The 15,286-nt window shown below is 44.6% G+C and overlaps 1 protein-coding gene across 1 annotated transcript; it reads left to right on the plus strand.

The window, feature by feature from the left end:
- The first annotated feature begins 2,216 nt into the window (after positions 1–2,216).
- Positions 2,217–14,720, plus strand: ucp1 (uncoupling protein 1). Its single transcript, XM_038792456.1, is given in 8 exon segments — positions 2,217–2,696; positions 3,651–3,800; positions 4,067–4,283; positions 5,305–5,444; positions 5,446–5,503; positions 5,593–5,694; positions 10,131–10,311; positions 13,994–14,720. Coding segments are annotated over 7 exon segments (924 nt in total). The 5' UTR covers positions 2,217–2,696; positions 3,651–3,674; the 3' UTR covers positions 14,094–14,720.
- The last annotated feature ends 566 nt before the right edge of the window (positions 14,721–15,286 follow it).

The following is a 15,286-nucleotide window of genomic DNA, read 5'->3' on the forward strand; positions in this document are numbered from 1 at the left end:
TGGAGGAAGTGTTATTCTTTATTCAAAATGGTTATGGTCTATGGGTCAGAAAGTCGAGGATCCAGTTGTAGAGTGAGGAGCTAAGCCCTAGGTTTTGGAGCTTTGGCTGGGATTATGGTGTTGAAGGCGGAGCTCTAGTCAATAAATAGGAGTCTGATATAGGAGTCCTTGTTGTCGAGATGCTCCAGAGGTGAGTGTAGGGCTAGGGAGATGACGTCTGCTATGGACTGGTTATGGCGGTATGCAAATTGCAGTGGATCTAGACATCCGGGGAATATGGAGTTGATGTGCTTCATGACCAACCTCTCAAAGAACTTAATTACAATCGATGTCAGGGCCACCGGACGGTAGTCATTGAAGCACGTTGCCTGGTTCTTCTTTGGCAGGTCTTCTTGAAGCAGACTCCTAAACAATCTGCTTATATTATTGTGGGACGCACGGCAGCACAGTGGTTTCCACAGTTGCTCCACAGCTCCAGGGTCCCAGGTTTGATTCCCGGCTTGGGTCACTGTCTGTGCGGAGTCTGTACATTCTCCCTGTGTCTGTGTGGGTTTCCTCCAGGTGCCGTTTAATCCCACAGTCCAAAGATGTGCAGGTTAGGTGGATTGGCCATGATAAATTGCCCTTAGTGTTCAAAAAGGTTAGGTGTGGTTACTGGGTTATGGAGATAGAGTGGAAGTGTAGGCTTAAGTAAGGTACTCTTTTCAAGAGCCGGTGTAGACATGATGGGTGGAATGGCCTCCTTCTGCACTGTAAATTCTTTGATTATACTACATTGCTTCATGCGATGCACCTATGTATTTACATTGTGTACCTTGTGTTGTCCTATTAAATTTTTTTTTCATGTGATTTATTTTCAATGATCTGGTTGAACTGCTCGCAGAAAAAAAAATTTCACTGTACCTCGGTACACGTGACAATAAACAAATTCAATCCAATTAGAAACGAGACTTTATTGTTTTATTTCTGGTTGGTATTGTAGTACTTTCTTTGGAGAGTGCTACCAGCTGTACTTTTTAAAACAGCTCATACGTAATGTCCTGTAAAGTAAAGCTGGTGTTGGTGAGCTGGGCATAGGGATTATTCTTGTTTTCTCTCCGTTACTCTGTCACTGTAATGCACGGTATTAAGCTGAATTTTAACCTGGCAGTTAGGTAAATTGACTGAGCAGGGCGGTAAAAGAAATATGTTCAGGGTTATAACCGGCCAGCGATTCGTGACTTTAAGTGACGGCAAAATGAGGCAGGTTGAATGCATCAGATTTGTCGTCTGCTTTTCACAGACAACTTCCATCTCTACCTTCACCGAGATGTTGCGATTCGGGGCTACGCACAATCTTGCTCCAAAGTTGTGGTTAGAAGTCTTTGCGTTGATTGCATAATCGTATTCTGCAAGCGCAGGCAATGCATCTGACCTGGGACTGAACTGATCTCTCTGGAATCCAGCTCTCACCCAGGGATGACAGTGTCAGAGGTCAGCGCTCAGCTGTTCCACCCGCGCTTTGAACCTTCAGGCGAGGAGCGTCAACGCGTCCCCTCTTGTCTATTGGCCGTCCTGGGCCAGGCCCCCTCGGGTCGCCCCTTGGTTACTGGCTGCCCTGGAGCCGGCCTCTCGGAACACTCCTCTGCTACTGGCTCTTGCCGGTTCGAGCCCCCTCCTCCCCCACTACCCCGCCCGAATGGCAGCGAAAGGCTGGCGACGCAGAGTGAGCGAGAGCGGGCGTCACCGGGGGAGTCACCCCGCCAATCCCATCGCCAATGCACCTGAAGCCAATGCACCCTCCCCAGTGCAGAAAACTGGTGCGCAACATACCACAAGATTGGAAATGTTGGCTCCGTGTGTCGTCATTTACTTTGCATCGTTTCTTCCGTATGGCTTCCAGTTGACCCCTTCTCTCTCGTTGCAACTTTAATGTGCAGCGGGGACAACTCTACTTTGAGCATGTTTTGTGGCATGTTTTATTGCTCGCCAATAGCCGACTATCAGGGGAAAGAAACAGGCGGACAGACCATAAACATGATTAAGATAACATATCTCAATGTTCTCAGTGCCATGCGAAGATTGGTTATTGCTGACAGATCAAGAGTTGCTGTTCTTCCTTGGCTGTAGTGAACCATTTTTGGGCAGGTCTACGGAAAAAAAATAAAACCCATTCCACCTTTTGCAAAATGTTGACCGATTGCCAAGTCCTCCCAATTTAAATTGTTTTGGGGTTCTCATTCTCAGCAACAATGCTCACAGAAAATGTTTACTGGCAACATACATCATGTCATGTTCATCCCTGTGCGTCATGCAACAGCTCCATAATCACATACTTTTTTATGCTATAGTGTGTTCTTTTAGGGAGCCATGTCCCGGGGTACGTAGGTAAATGTGCAACGGGGTGAAGGTTAGAATTACAGCTTGCAGCCAAACTTCTTGCGAGTGTATTTGATGAAATAGCGCCACAACGCTTAAAAATAGACAAATAGTGCGTGTGGAGGTAATCTGCCCACACCTCCTGTTTAGGAACGCCCAACCGTGCCTGTACTTTGGCTGCATCATTGGGTTATAAAAAGAACGGAATGCCCAGAGCTGTTACAAATTGAGCAACGACACAAAGTCCTAGTCATTCCAAGAAAAGAAGATATGGGAGAGGGATTCCTCAGAGGATTACTCTTTATTGAACGGTGCAAGCAAGTACATCCCCGCTGAAGGTAATGTTGAGAAGTTTCATTGCACTAGCCAGATATTTCTCATCTTAGCTTCCACTAAGATATAAGCAATTGTACAATGTGTGTATTGCACTTCTTGATGTAGACTGATATGTTTTTTCAATTCCCAGTAATGTCTTTTTTAACCAATGTCTGAGTAGCTGGTGGGGAAGTAGTTTGTGGGCCAGGGGCTGGTTTAGCACACTGGGCTAAATAGCTGGCTTTTAAAGCAGACCAAGGCAGGCCAGCAGCACGGTTCAATTCCTGTACCAGCCTCCCCGAACAGGCGCCGGCATGTGGCGACTAGGGGCTTTTCACAGTAACTTCATTGATGCCTACTTGTGACAGTAAGTGATTTTCATTCATTCAAAATGCCCTCATGGACATAGAATTAGTTGCAAACGATTGAGAAGCTAATAATGAACTCCGGATGATCTGACCAGCAAGTCAATACCTGGTGTGGACTGTGAACTATCAAGCTGGATCCCCATTCTGTGCCAATCTAAGCCATGGTTGCATTTGAGCCCAATACATAGATACATAGGGCCTTGATCACTATCCAACCAGTGGCTCCAGCTAGGCCAATGTAGACTTGAGTGCCTTTGATGGTGCCTTTGGTTGAATAGCTTGCCTGAGTTCACTGTGTGAAGGAGGTGGCTGAGATTGTGGAACCAGACTTCAGCATACATCTATTTTTCAGGAAAGGAGACGGGGTTGGGAATGGGGTGGTGCCGGCTACTAGTAGAGAAAATAAGGTGCCGGAGAACATCATGGGACAGGATTGTGCAGCAAAATGGCATGGCACAATGTGAAATGGGGCAGTCTGTTCATAAATGTTTAAAAAGAAGAATATGTAGCAAATAATGAACAAAATACATTATTATAGGATCATCTAAATGAAGAGAATTGCCACCTGAGCGGCACCGTCAACAATATAATTGCATTATTTCTTTCTAGCACTTTGCAAAGACTGTAACCAAGATGGTTGGGCTAAAACCTTCAAGCATTCCCCCAACGCCTGGGGTGCGGTTCCTGAGCGCTGGCACCGCGGCCTGCATCGCTGACCTCATCACATTCCCCCTCGACACGGCTAAAGTCAGATTGCAGGTAAGGACCGGGGAGCAACCCCAGAATAATTAGCCCTGTTCTCCCTCAACTACATTCTGAAACCCGGTGTTTCCACCAATTGTACAATATGTTTGGTTAAAAGACTGAACACGCGATTATCTATTTTGAAGAGAATCAAAGTGAAGGAGTTTCACATTATTGAGAGTTTAAACAAAAGTCGAAACGTGCATCCGTTCTCTGCTCTCGCTCCTATTTTTGGAAGATTTTCTGGTGGCCCCGAGATTAAACTCAGCTTTGTGATTTAGGTTCAAGGAGAGACCGCAGGGTCCACGGGGGCCGGAATTGCCAAAAGTATCAGATACCACGGCGTCTGGGGCACAGTCAGCACAATAATCAAAACGGAAGGAGCGAGGAGTTTGTACAACGGGCTGGTGGCCGGACTGCAGAGGCAGATGAGCTTCGCTTCAATAAGAATCGGTCTCTATGACTCCGTGAAACAATTTTACACCAGAGGAAGTGACCGTGAGTACTAACTGACCGGCGGCATCATCAGTTAAACACATGTCTGTAGTGTGCAAGTAATTCGAGGGTCGAGGACGGTGCAGCGAATGTGTTGTGTGAGACAAGGGCCGGTTTAGTAGTCAATATCCTGCAAATAATGAAATGCAGTTGTTGTCTTCAGGATCCCCCCCCCCCCCCCCAGGGTGTCAATCTCTGGCGGATTGCCACTCTCAACGGATTTGCCCAGGCTGATGTCTCGTCCAACCTTCCACACCCTGGTGTGTTTGTGTTGGGGGGGGGGGGGGGTTGTGCGTCTGGGGTGTCATATGCGAGGCTGGGTCTGTTTTTTTAACTAGTTACTCTGGGTTTAGAAATGATTTTTTTCCCCTCCTCTCAACTCTTTCAGCGTATCTATCAGGGTACAACTGGCAGAACCATCCAAAGTTAGCGCATTTTCACCTGAGGAAGGAGCTGTGCTCCGAAAGCTAGTGTTTGAAACAAACCTGTTGGACTTTAACCTGGTGTTGTAAGACTTCCTACTGAGCGCATTATAAATCACTTCTGTCAGATGGTTCCCAGCTCAGCGCAATTGTCCAGAGGTAGCGCTTCTGGGCAATTGCCGGGAAAACCCTTAGGTGGGAATTTCCAAGCGCGATTCCCCAACGCATCATTGGGTTACCCTCGAAATGCCAGGCCTGGGAACCAGGAAGAATAAGAAATGCCTGTTTCTCCAGTTCAATGATACTTCAATAAATGCATGGATTATTGACAACTGGACATTATATAAAAGTAAAATACTGTGGCTGTTGGAAATCTGAAATAAAAACAGAAAATGCTGCATAAACCTAGCAGGTCTGACAGCATCTGTGGAGAGAATCCGGGTTAACGTTCTGAGTCCAAAAGACCTTTCTACTGAATGATATCTGTTGAATAACACAAATATTTACCATAAAACAGCTTGGAATGAATGATGCTTTTTTTTTATATAGTATGGCTTTGGCGTAATATGTGAAATACTGATGTAATGCCATCTCTCTCATAGATGCCAGTATGGTGACCCGCCTCCTCGCAGGGTGTACTACGGGAGGACTCGCAGTAATACTGGCTCAGCCAACGGATGTGGTTAAAGTTCGTTTTCAGGCGCAAAGGAACCTCGGGGGTGCTCCAAAACGATACAATGGCAACCTTCCAGGCCTATAAATTCGATAGCTAAGATGAAGGAGTTCGAGGGCTTTGGAAAGGTAGTGTGCAGCATTGATCCTACTGTCTCATCACAAATCCAGTGACAGTTCTGCTACGTTAATCGCACCTTGTTTGTCATTGCTTATAGGAACATTTCCCAACATTACTCGAAATGCCATCGTCAACTGTTCAGAGCTCGTAACCTACGACATCATTAAAGAGACCATTCTGAGGAAAAAACTGTTAACAGGTGGGCTAACAGTCGTGGCCCTCTTGGCAAACACAATCTCAGATCCTTTTTTGCTTCTCACTGTGTTCTACCTAGACAAAGACAAGTGTGCTTTTTGTGTCACATCGTAATGGGCTTGGCATCTGGCTAACTGAATCAAGATGACAGTGTTGGGCTCGGATGTGAATTGACTAATTTTAACATGGGTAATAATTTTGGGAAAAAGTACAGGCTATCTACTCCTATTGTCATAGTGAACCCACTTTAATGATAAAGCAGCAAAATACTGCAGAAGCTGGAATCTGAAATAGAAACTGAGAAAGATGGAAAAGCTCAGCAGGTCTGGCAGCATCCTTAGGAAGAGAAAACAGAGTTAACATATTGAGTCCACAGGATCCTCTCTCAGAACTAAAGAGAGGAATAAAAGGGATTATAAATAAAAGAGGGTGGAGCAGTGATTAGTAGGAGCTGGGAAAGATTGCAACCAAGATGTACCAAAACCTAAGAATAGATGGCCCATTAGGGGAGGGAGGGATTTTGCGTAGAAATAAAAACATGTTTGATATTAAGCGGTATAGAATATAAAAGTATGGATATAATGTTGGAATTGTATAAAACACTGGTGAGGCCACAACTGGAGTATTGTGCGCAGTTCCGGTCATCACATTACAGGAAGGATGGAGTGCAGAGGAGCTTTACAAGAATGTTACCAGAGCTAGAAAGTGTAGCTACGAGGAGTGATTGGATAGGTTGAGGTTATTTTCCTCGGAACAAAGAAGGCTGAGGGGTGACTTTATTGAGGTGTACAAAATTATGAGGGGAACAGATAAAGTGGACAAGATCAAATTGTTTCCCTTGTCAGAGAATTCTAGAACCAGGGGCGCAGATTCGAGATAATTGGCAGAAGGTGTAGAGGGGACATGAGGAAGAACTTTTTCACGCAGAGGGTAGTAGGAGCTTAGAATTTGCTGCCTGAGTTAGTGGTGGAGGCTGAGACACTAAACTATTTTTAAAAGTACCTGGATCTGCACCTTAAGTGCTGTAAGTTACAGGGCTATAGGCCGGGTGTGGGTAGGTGGGATTAGAAAGGGCATGGATAAGATGGGCTGAATTACCTCCTTCTGTGCTGTAGGGTTTCTATGGCTCTAAAAAGTAAGGTAAAATGGAGGAGAAAGATCATAGACTAAAATTGTTGAACTCAAAATTTAACGCTAAATTTAACGCAGAATTCAGGATTGTTCTGGTCATTGAGACATTTCAATGATATTCTGCCATTACTTAATTACATCAAAAAGATGAATCTACATTTTGAATTTGAATTGAAGCAACGGAAACTATGGAAGCTTTCACCAGACCAGTGACAAATGAACAGCGTATGCCTGCACACGTTTTAGCAGATTGACAGAAAATATCATGAAAGAGGGACAGGGCAGACGCCTCACCTTTGTATTTTAAGTTCATAAGATACAGGAGCAGATTTAAGCCATTTGGCCCATCGAGTCTGCCCCGCCATTTGATCATGGCTGATCTCCTCCTGGCCGTTCTGCTCATTCCCCATAACCTTTCAAACCATTACCAATTAACAATCTGTCCAACTCCTCCTTAAATTTACTCACTGTCCCAACATCCACCGCACTCTCGGGCATTTTTCCAATATTGGCCTCATAATTAGAGTCAATGCTCAGTCTTCAATGACCTTACACTGCATTCTGCACATGTGCAAGGAACCCCTAGCATAATTTGACTAATACCTGAGTTGAGGGAGGTTATCGTACCAGTAAAGGTTGGAAGGTGATCTTATTGAAACATATAAAATCTTGAGTGGAATTGACAGGTTAGATGCTCAGAGGATGTTTCCCCTTAAGGTAGAGACTAGAACTATGGGATACAGTTTAAAAATAAAAGGTCTTCCATTTAAGATGGCGATAAGAAGAATACATTTCTTAGAGAATCGTAAATCTTTGGAAGTCTCTTCCCTGGAGAACAATGGAGGCAGAATCATTGAATATTTTTAAGACAGAGGTAGGTAAATTCTTGACTAAGAAGGGAGTCAAAGGTTATTGTGGGTAGGTGGAATGTGGAGTTATGGCTACAATCAGATTAGGCATGTTCATATGTGAACGGTGGAGCAGATTCAAGGTGCTGAATGGCCTACTTCTGCTCCTAATCCGTATGTACTATGTATGCAATTTGCAGAGCCATACTTAGGCACTTTGGAAAGATAAGGGGCGCGATTCTCCGCTGCCCACGACGGGTCGGAGAATAGCGGGAGGGCCTTCCCGACATTTTTCCCGACCTCCCGCTATTCTCCCCCCCCCCCCCCCCCCCCACGGCTGCCCCACGACACGAATCGCTGCCCGCCGTTTTTTACGGCGAACAGCAATTCTCCCCTGGCCGATGGGCCGAGTTCCCAGGCCTTTACGGCCGTTTTCACGAACGCAAACACACCTGCTCTCACCGTTCGTGAAAACGGCCGCAAAGTGCCGTCCCGGACAACCATGGCACCGATTGGCACGGCCTTGGGTGGCATGGGCCCGTGATCGTTGCCCACCAATCGCGGGCAGCGGGTCCGATACCCGCGCACTCTTTGTTCCTCTGCCGCCCCGCAGAATCAGTCCGCGGGGCGGCTGAGGGGCATGACGGCCCGCGCATGCGCTGGTTTGACGCATATGCGTCATGATGTCATCCACGCATGCGCGGGTTGGAGCCGTCCAACGCGCGCATGCGTGGCTGACGTCATCGTGCGCATCAGCCGCCGTGACGCTTGGCGCGCGGGCTTAGCGGCGGTCGCTAAGCCCGCGATGCCGTTCTTCACGGGGTCGCGCTGCTAGCCCCGACCGGGGGGGAGAATCGGGTCCCAGGAGGGGGCGCGGAGGCTGCCGTGAAACACGGCCAGTTTCACGGCAGCCTTTACGACTCTCCGCATTTGCGGAGAATCGCGCCCACATCTTTGGGATAAAACCAGGAGAAGGTGTGTATTTAAAATACTGAAAACAGACAAGGAAAGGCCAGTTTCCGCTGTTTCATACAATAATAGATAAGAGAATGTTATCATAGGTAGAACTGAGTGCAGCCACCTAATTCCCTATTTATTGCTACGTGTGTTACTTGTAATTGACACTTAACCCATTTTCGCACTGCTGTAAAAAGGAATTAAACATTATATGTGCTACAAAATTAATATCACAGCAATATTACCAGCCAAATATGCTTTCAGATTTGAGGCCATTCCCACTACCCGATCCCAAATGTGCCAGCTGGAACAAAACAGATAATATTTAGTATGAAGCAACAAAGAAAAAGTGTTTGTCTGAATTGTGACTATAAATCTCATATTGGGATACTAATTGACGTGGTTTTCGGGAAATTTTCTTTCAGACAAAGAACTTGTGCTTAAGGGCATGTACATTGTTACTCTTTTAAACATACGTGATTTCTGGTGTTTTATTAATAAGAAACCTTGATTCATAATGGAACAATAAGAACTAAGAATGGACCTGTTATAACCTGCCCAGATCCTATTGATTAGGGTCAATTGGTTACACCATGTCTCTTGAGGAGCTCCCCCAGTGAGGGGGAGATGTATAAATAGAGCTGTCCAATGTGGTACTGGCCAGAGAGAGAGAGAGAATCAGTAGTGAATTGCTGGTGCAGTACAAATATTATTGTAAACAAGCGTTACTTTCTGTTTGACTCTACGAACCTGTGCTGGACTCTTTGTGGCCCTCCCAAAAGGGCCAAAAGACCTTTTCTCCCATAATGGTGTTTTATAGCATTACAGATTGAGCATCCCTTATCTGAAATGCTTGTGGAGGAGTGTGTATCGGATTTCGGAATATACTGCGCAGGTGCAGCGCGCTTTGGGAACTGCACATATGTGGAAAGCTGGGAATTGAGCATGTGCCGTGTGCGTTGGGAACTACGCATTGGGAACTTGCATCACGCAGGAGCCTTCTGGGATTTCCCATTCGTGAAATCACGACGGCGATCGATTAAAAAGTGTGAATTGTGGAATTTGTCCGTTTTTGGAATTTCGGATAAAGGATGCTTACCCTGTAATATTTAGGTCATCCTTTATTATGTGAAGTCAGTGGGTTGAGTTATTCAGGTGTCAAATAATTCAAATCTACTTGTCATAACATTTCTACATCAAAACATAGAAGTTAGCTGACTACGGTTTCACAGAGTAACAGAAGTGTTATGGCGCAGAGGTAGGCCATTTGGCCCATCATGTCTGGAGCTGGAACTTATGATAATGTGCTTTCACAAAGACATCATTTTGTATATTTCCAGAAAATGTGATACCCAATCCATATCAACAATGCCATAAAATCCTTATGAAAGACTTTAATTCCTTTCAGTTGCTTACATGGAAGGTACAAGTTGAAAATCATTTCATACCTTCACTTGGACAGGTACAAACTCTGAAATTGATAAGAACTTGTTGCAATTTTCAGATAATTTTCCGTGCCACTTCATCTCAGCCTTTGGTGCAGGCTTTTGTGCGACAGTAGCAGCTTCTCCTGTTGATGTAGTAAAGACAAGATACATGAACTCTGCCCCTGGGCACTACAAAAGTGCACTGAATTGTGCTTGGACCATGCTGGTTAGCGAAGGACCAACAGCCTTTTACAAAGGGTAACATCATTTGGTTCAACTTAATTGACAGTGAAGTATATCTACGTGTTATTGTTCTTTTCTTCCCCCTTTATCTGCTGATTTTCTTTCCTTCCTTATTGAGACCAGTTGTACAGGGTCGTGTGAATGTGACCACTGAGTGTTTGTAGGCGATTCAACATGGAGGCATTGCAGCTGAACCTGATCCTGTCCATACCAGAACTCCATTCCCGGTGCTAGTGGGAACAGCTGGTCAGCTTCAGGAGTAGGAATTTTCCTCTTCACAGTCTGGAGGCATCGAGGTCCAGTTGGGCTAACATTGCAGTTGGCCGGGCTGAGATAAACTCAGCACAGGCGAGGTTTCAAGACCAGGGAAACCCTACTTTCTGGCTCAACCACTGGCCAATTTAACCAGCTGAGAAACCAGAGGAATATTTACACATAAAAAATTCACTCTGGTTTTAAGCAAAGCAAGAGACATTTCAAATCCAAATTTAGTTTTTCCAAGTCCAAAGATGAGAATTAAAAAAAAAAAATTTAGAATACCTAATTCATTTTTTCCAATTAAGGGGCAATTTAGCGTGACCAATCCACCTAACCTACACATCTTTGTTTGTGGGGGTGAAACCCACGCAAACACAGGGAGAATGTGCAAACTCCAGTGACCCAGAGTCGGGATTGAACCTGGGACCTCGGCGCCGTGAGGCAGCAATGCTAGCCACTGCACCACCGTGCTGTCTTCAAAGATGAGAATTTTAACATACTATCCAAATCACTTACACAGATTAGATCTCTCCATAGCTCCTTACCCACACCCACCTGATATTACATGTCTAAGTTCTTTCTTTCCTATTTTCTAAGAGGTTTCTTATCTAATTCCATATTCTCTCTTATATCACGGTGTATTTTAGTTTCATTAGAAGTCTTTCATGTGGAACTTGGTCAATAACTCACTGAAATTTCAAATAAATGATAGACTATCTAGTTAATTTTCTAATATTCAAAATAAAGCAGAGGAGGGTTAGTTAGCAGGATTGTCCCCTTTTAAATCTATGCTGGTGTTTCTTATGTTTTTGTTAGACAAACATTTCTCCAGTCTGGTCCTGACAACCTTTCATCATTTACAGAATAATAGACCTATTCTCTTTTGGTGGTTAGAACCATAGAAGAATCCCTACAGTGCAGAAAGAGGCCATTCGGCCCATTATGTCTGCACCGACCCTCTGAAAGAGCACTCTACCTAGGCCCACTCCCCTGCCCTATCCCCGTAACCCTACCTAACCTGCACATCTTTGGACACTAAGGGGCAATTTAGCATGGCCGCTCCACCTAACCTGCATATCTTTGGACTATGGGAGGAAACCGGAGCACCCGGAGGAAACCCACACGGGCACAGGGAGAGAGTGTGCAAACTCCACGCACACAGTCACCCAAGGCTGGAATTGACCCTGGGTCCCTGGCGCTGTGAGGCAGCAGTGCTAACCACAGTGCCACCAGTCTGCTTTCCTTATGAAATATCAATACTTTGCCTGTTTCCAGTCCCTCCGAATCTGAAAAATGTTCAATAATTCTCCTGAAATAATCACCTGAACCTAGTATCCATCAGTACCTTAGAATGTATTCCATCTGATCAAGGGGATTTGCTAGTCTCGAGACCCTCAATGTCACAAGTAGCTCTGCCTATTCAGCTTTGAAAATCCTCAAGGATGCTGGGAGCACAAGAATTGGGTAACATGTTAGCATTACTAATAAATTAATTCTGGTAAATAATCTACAAAATATGTATTATATGAACCATATGTCTTCTAATTTCTGTTGTTTATGAGATGTAAGGTCTCTAATTGATCCTTTACAATATTAGGGACCTAAGTACAGAAATAGACCATTCAGGTCCTTGAGCTTGTTCCACTGTTCAGTTGAATCATGACTGAGCTATAACTTAGCACCCGTATCTGCCATGGTTCTGTTACTCTTAACTGCCTGTGCAAAAGGATTTACAAGGACGATACTGGAAATGAGAGATTTGAATTATTAAGAAAGGCTGAACAAGCCAGGGCTCTTTTAACTAGAAAATAGAAAGCTGAGGATCTGACTTATTAGAGGTCACTAAAAGAAGTTTAAGATAGATGAGGAGAAGCTGTTTCTGGCTGTAGAGTATTCAAAACTAGGGGAAATGAATGTGAGAGCCACTGATAAATCCAGTATGAAATTCAGGACAAACATCTTTACTCTGTCAAATATTAGAATGGGGAATTTGCAACCACATTGGAGTAGTTGAAGTGGCTGGCATAGATGTATTTAAGGGGAAGCAAAATACAAGAAGGAGAAAGGAAAGCAAGGATATGCTGAGAGGATCAGGTGAGCAGAGTGCGAGGATCTTAAACACCAATATAAATCAGTTGAGCTGAATGACTTCTTTCTGTGCTATAATTTCTATGTAACAAACGTCTAATAATAATCTTTATTAGTGTCACAAGTAGGCTTACGATAACACGACAATGAAGTTACTGTGAAAAGCCCCTACTCGCCACACTAAGGCACTGTTCGGGTACGCTGAGGGAGAATTCAGAATGTCCAATTCACCTAACAAGCGTGCCTTTCGGGACTTGTGGGAGGAAACCGGAGCATCCGGAGGAAACCTGCACAGACACAGGGAAAACGTGCAGACGCCACACAGACAGTGACCCAAGCCGGGAATCAAACCTGCATACCTGGCGCTGTGAAGCAACAGTGCTAACCACTGTGCTACTGTGCCGCCTAAAATCAATCTCAATTGTGAAATTTTCCAAATACTTAGACTGGAATTTTCCGACCCTTCCTCCTGAAGGTGCCTCCCTTTCATTTTAGCAATTTGATACATTTCTCCCTGCATTGTTTCATTTCTACTTGCCTGCAGGCTTTGTATATTGGCTTCTTTCTCCTATTTTTTTATTGCCTCATCCATTCATTTTAGAAGGACTCTTACTTAGCTTGCATGTCACAGAATTTCTACAGTGCAGAAGGAGACCATTCGGCCCATTAAGTATGCACTGACTCTCCGAAAGGGCACTCCACTCAGGCCACTGCCCGATCACCTAACCTACACACCTTTGAACACTAAGGGGCAATTTATCACGGCCAGTCCACCTAACCTGCACATCTTTGGACTGTGGGAGAAAACCGGAGCACCCAGAGGAAACCCAGGGGAGAACGTGTAAACTCCACACAGTCGAACAACACGGTGGCGCAGTGGTGAGCCTGCTGCCTCACAGCGCCGAGGTCCCAGGTTCGATCCCAGCTCTGGGTCACTGTCCGTGTGGAATTTGCACATTCTCCCTGTGTTTGCGTGGGTTTCTCCCCCACAACCCAAAGGTGTGCAGGGTAGGTGGATTGGCCATGCTAAATTGCCCCTTAATTGGAAAAAAAAATGAATTGGGACTCTAAATTTATTTTTAAAAACTCCACACAGTCACCCAAGGTCGGAATTGAACCTGGATCCCTGTGAGGCAGCAATGCTAACCACTATAATTTTGGAAATTCAACATTATTGTTCCAAAAGCATCCAATTAACCCTTAATGCAAATGATACCTACATAGTATCTCTATCTTTATCATGTTTGGTGAATGAGAGACCTGTAGCAGCCATTTATTACTAATCCTTGTTCTTTCTCCCACTACATGCTGAATACTCTGCATTCACTATAAATGTTCATTTCTCTTGTAGGTTTATTCCCTCTTATCTGCGCCTTGGGAGCTGGAACGTGCTAATGTTTGTGACTTATGAGCAGCTGAAAAGGGCAATGATGATGTACAGAGAAAGTTAGGAGTGTGCCATATGATTCCCTGATGTTGGCCACACACGCTGGAGCATACGACGACTGCTCTGTAATGCCAAGTCTGCATTGTGGACACAATAACTTATATTATGAATGTGATCATTTTCAAATGGGATTATTTTGTATGAAATGAGACTCCATGAACAGCATGCCAATGATTGAATGCTGTTGCATTTTAAAATCTGGTGATATTCATTACATCTTTTAAAACACATTCGGGACAAATGTTTTTAACCAGTATATGAAAAGTCGAAACGAAGCACTTTATTTTCATAGGATATGCTATGTAAAACAACTAATACCGTCTGATGGAGTTTGTATTTTTAAAAAATATACTACTGAGTAACATGCACTTTATTGCTAAGATTTAGAATCTTCAAGCCTAAGGAAAAAGTTAATGTTCAAATAGTTTGTTTTGAAAAGTTAATTTCAATCCAGTTCGTTGGCAAATGCCATTAGTTTGCATTGGACCTCAGGCAGCCTTAAATCAATAAATATTTTATTTGTCAGTATTTTTACAAAATCAGTTTTAATAGAAGCATAATTTACAATATACTAAATGCATCTTTTGTGTTATATTTGGTGAGATGGAATAAATTATAACACCCCAGTAAACGTTGTTGGCATTGCCCTTTACTGTAATTATTCACCTAGGTTATTCTCAACCTTGCCCCTTGCCTGTGGTGTGGTGATCCTCAGGTTAAATTACCACCAGTAAAAGTTGATGGGGGGTGAGGACCGCCCCCCCCCCCCCCCCCCCCCCCCCACCACCATCGAGCTGGATAGGGCCCATTGATCATCCAGACGAAACCACGGGGCAAGGAGCCACCACGAGCAGCGATACTGTGTGTTCACAGCTATCGGGTGAAGGAGGGGGTCCGGAAGTGGGCCAAGGAGAATCGGGAGGTGCGGTGGGGAGGCAGCAGGATCCGTATATATCAGGATATCGCGGCAGACTTGGCCAAGAGGCCTGTGGCCTTTAACAGGGCGAACTCGGCGCTTTATGAGAGTGGCATGCGTTTCAATATGGTGTATCTGGCAAGGCTGAGAGTTACGCATGATTCCAAAGGTCTTTGAGACGGCAGAGGAAGAGGAGGCTTTAATGAAAGCTCAAGGACTTGTACTGAACTGAGTGGGTTTGAATGGGACTTTGCTGCTGGTTGGGACGGGTTTGTATGGGT

The sequence above is a fragment of the Scyliorhinus canicula genome, chromosome 3 (assembly GCF_902713615.1).
Source record: "Scyliorhinus canicula chromosome 3, sScyCan1.1, whole genome shotgun sequence".
NCBI lineage: Eukaryota > Metazoa > Chordata > Chondrichthyes > Carcharhiniformes > Scyliorhinidae > Scyliorhinus > Scyliorhinus canicula.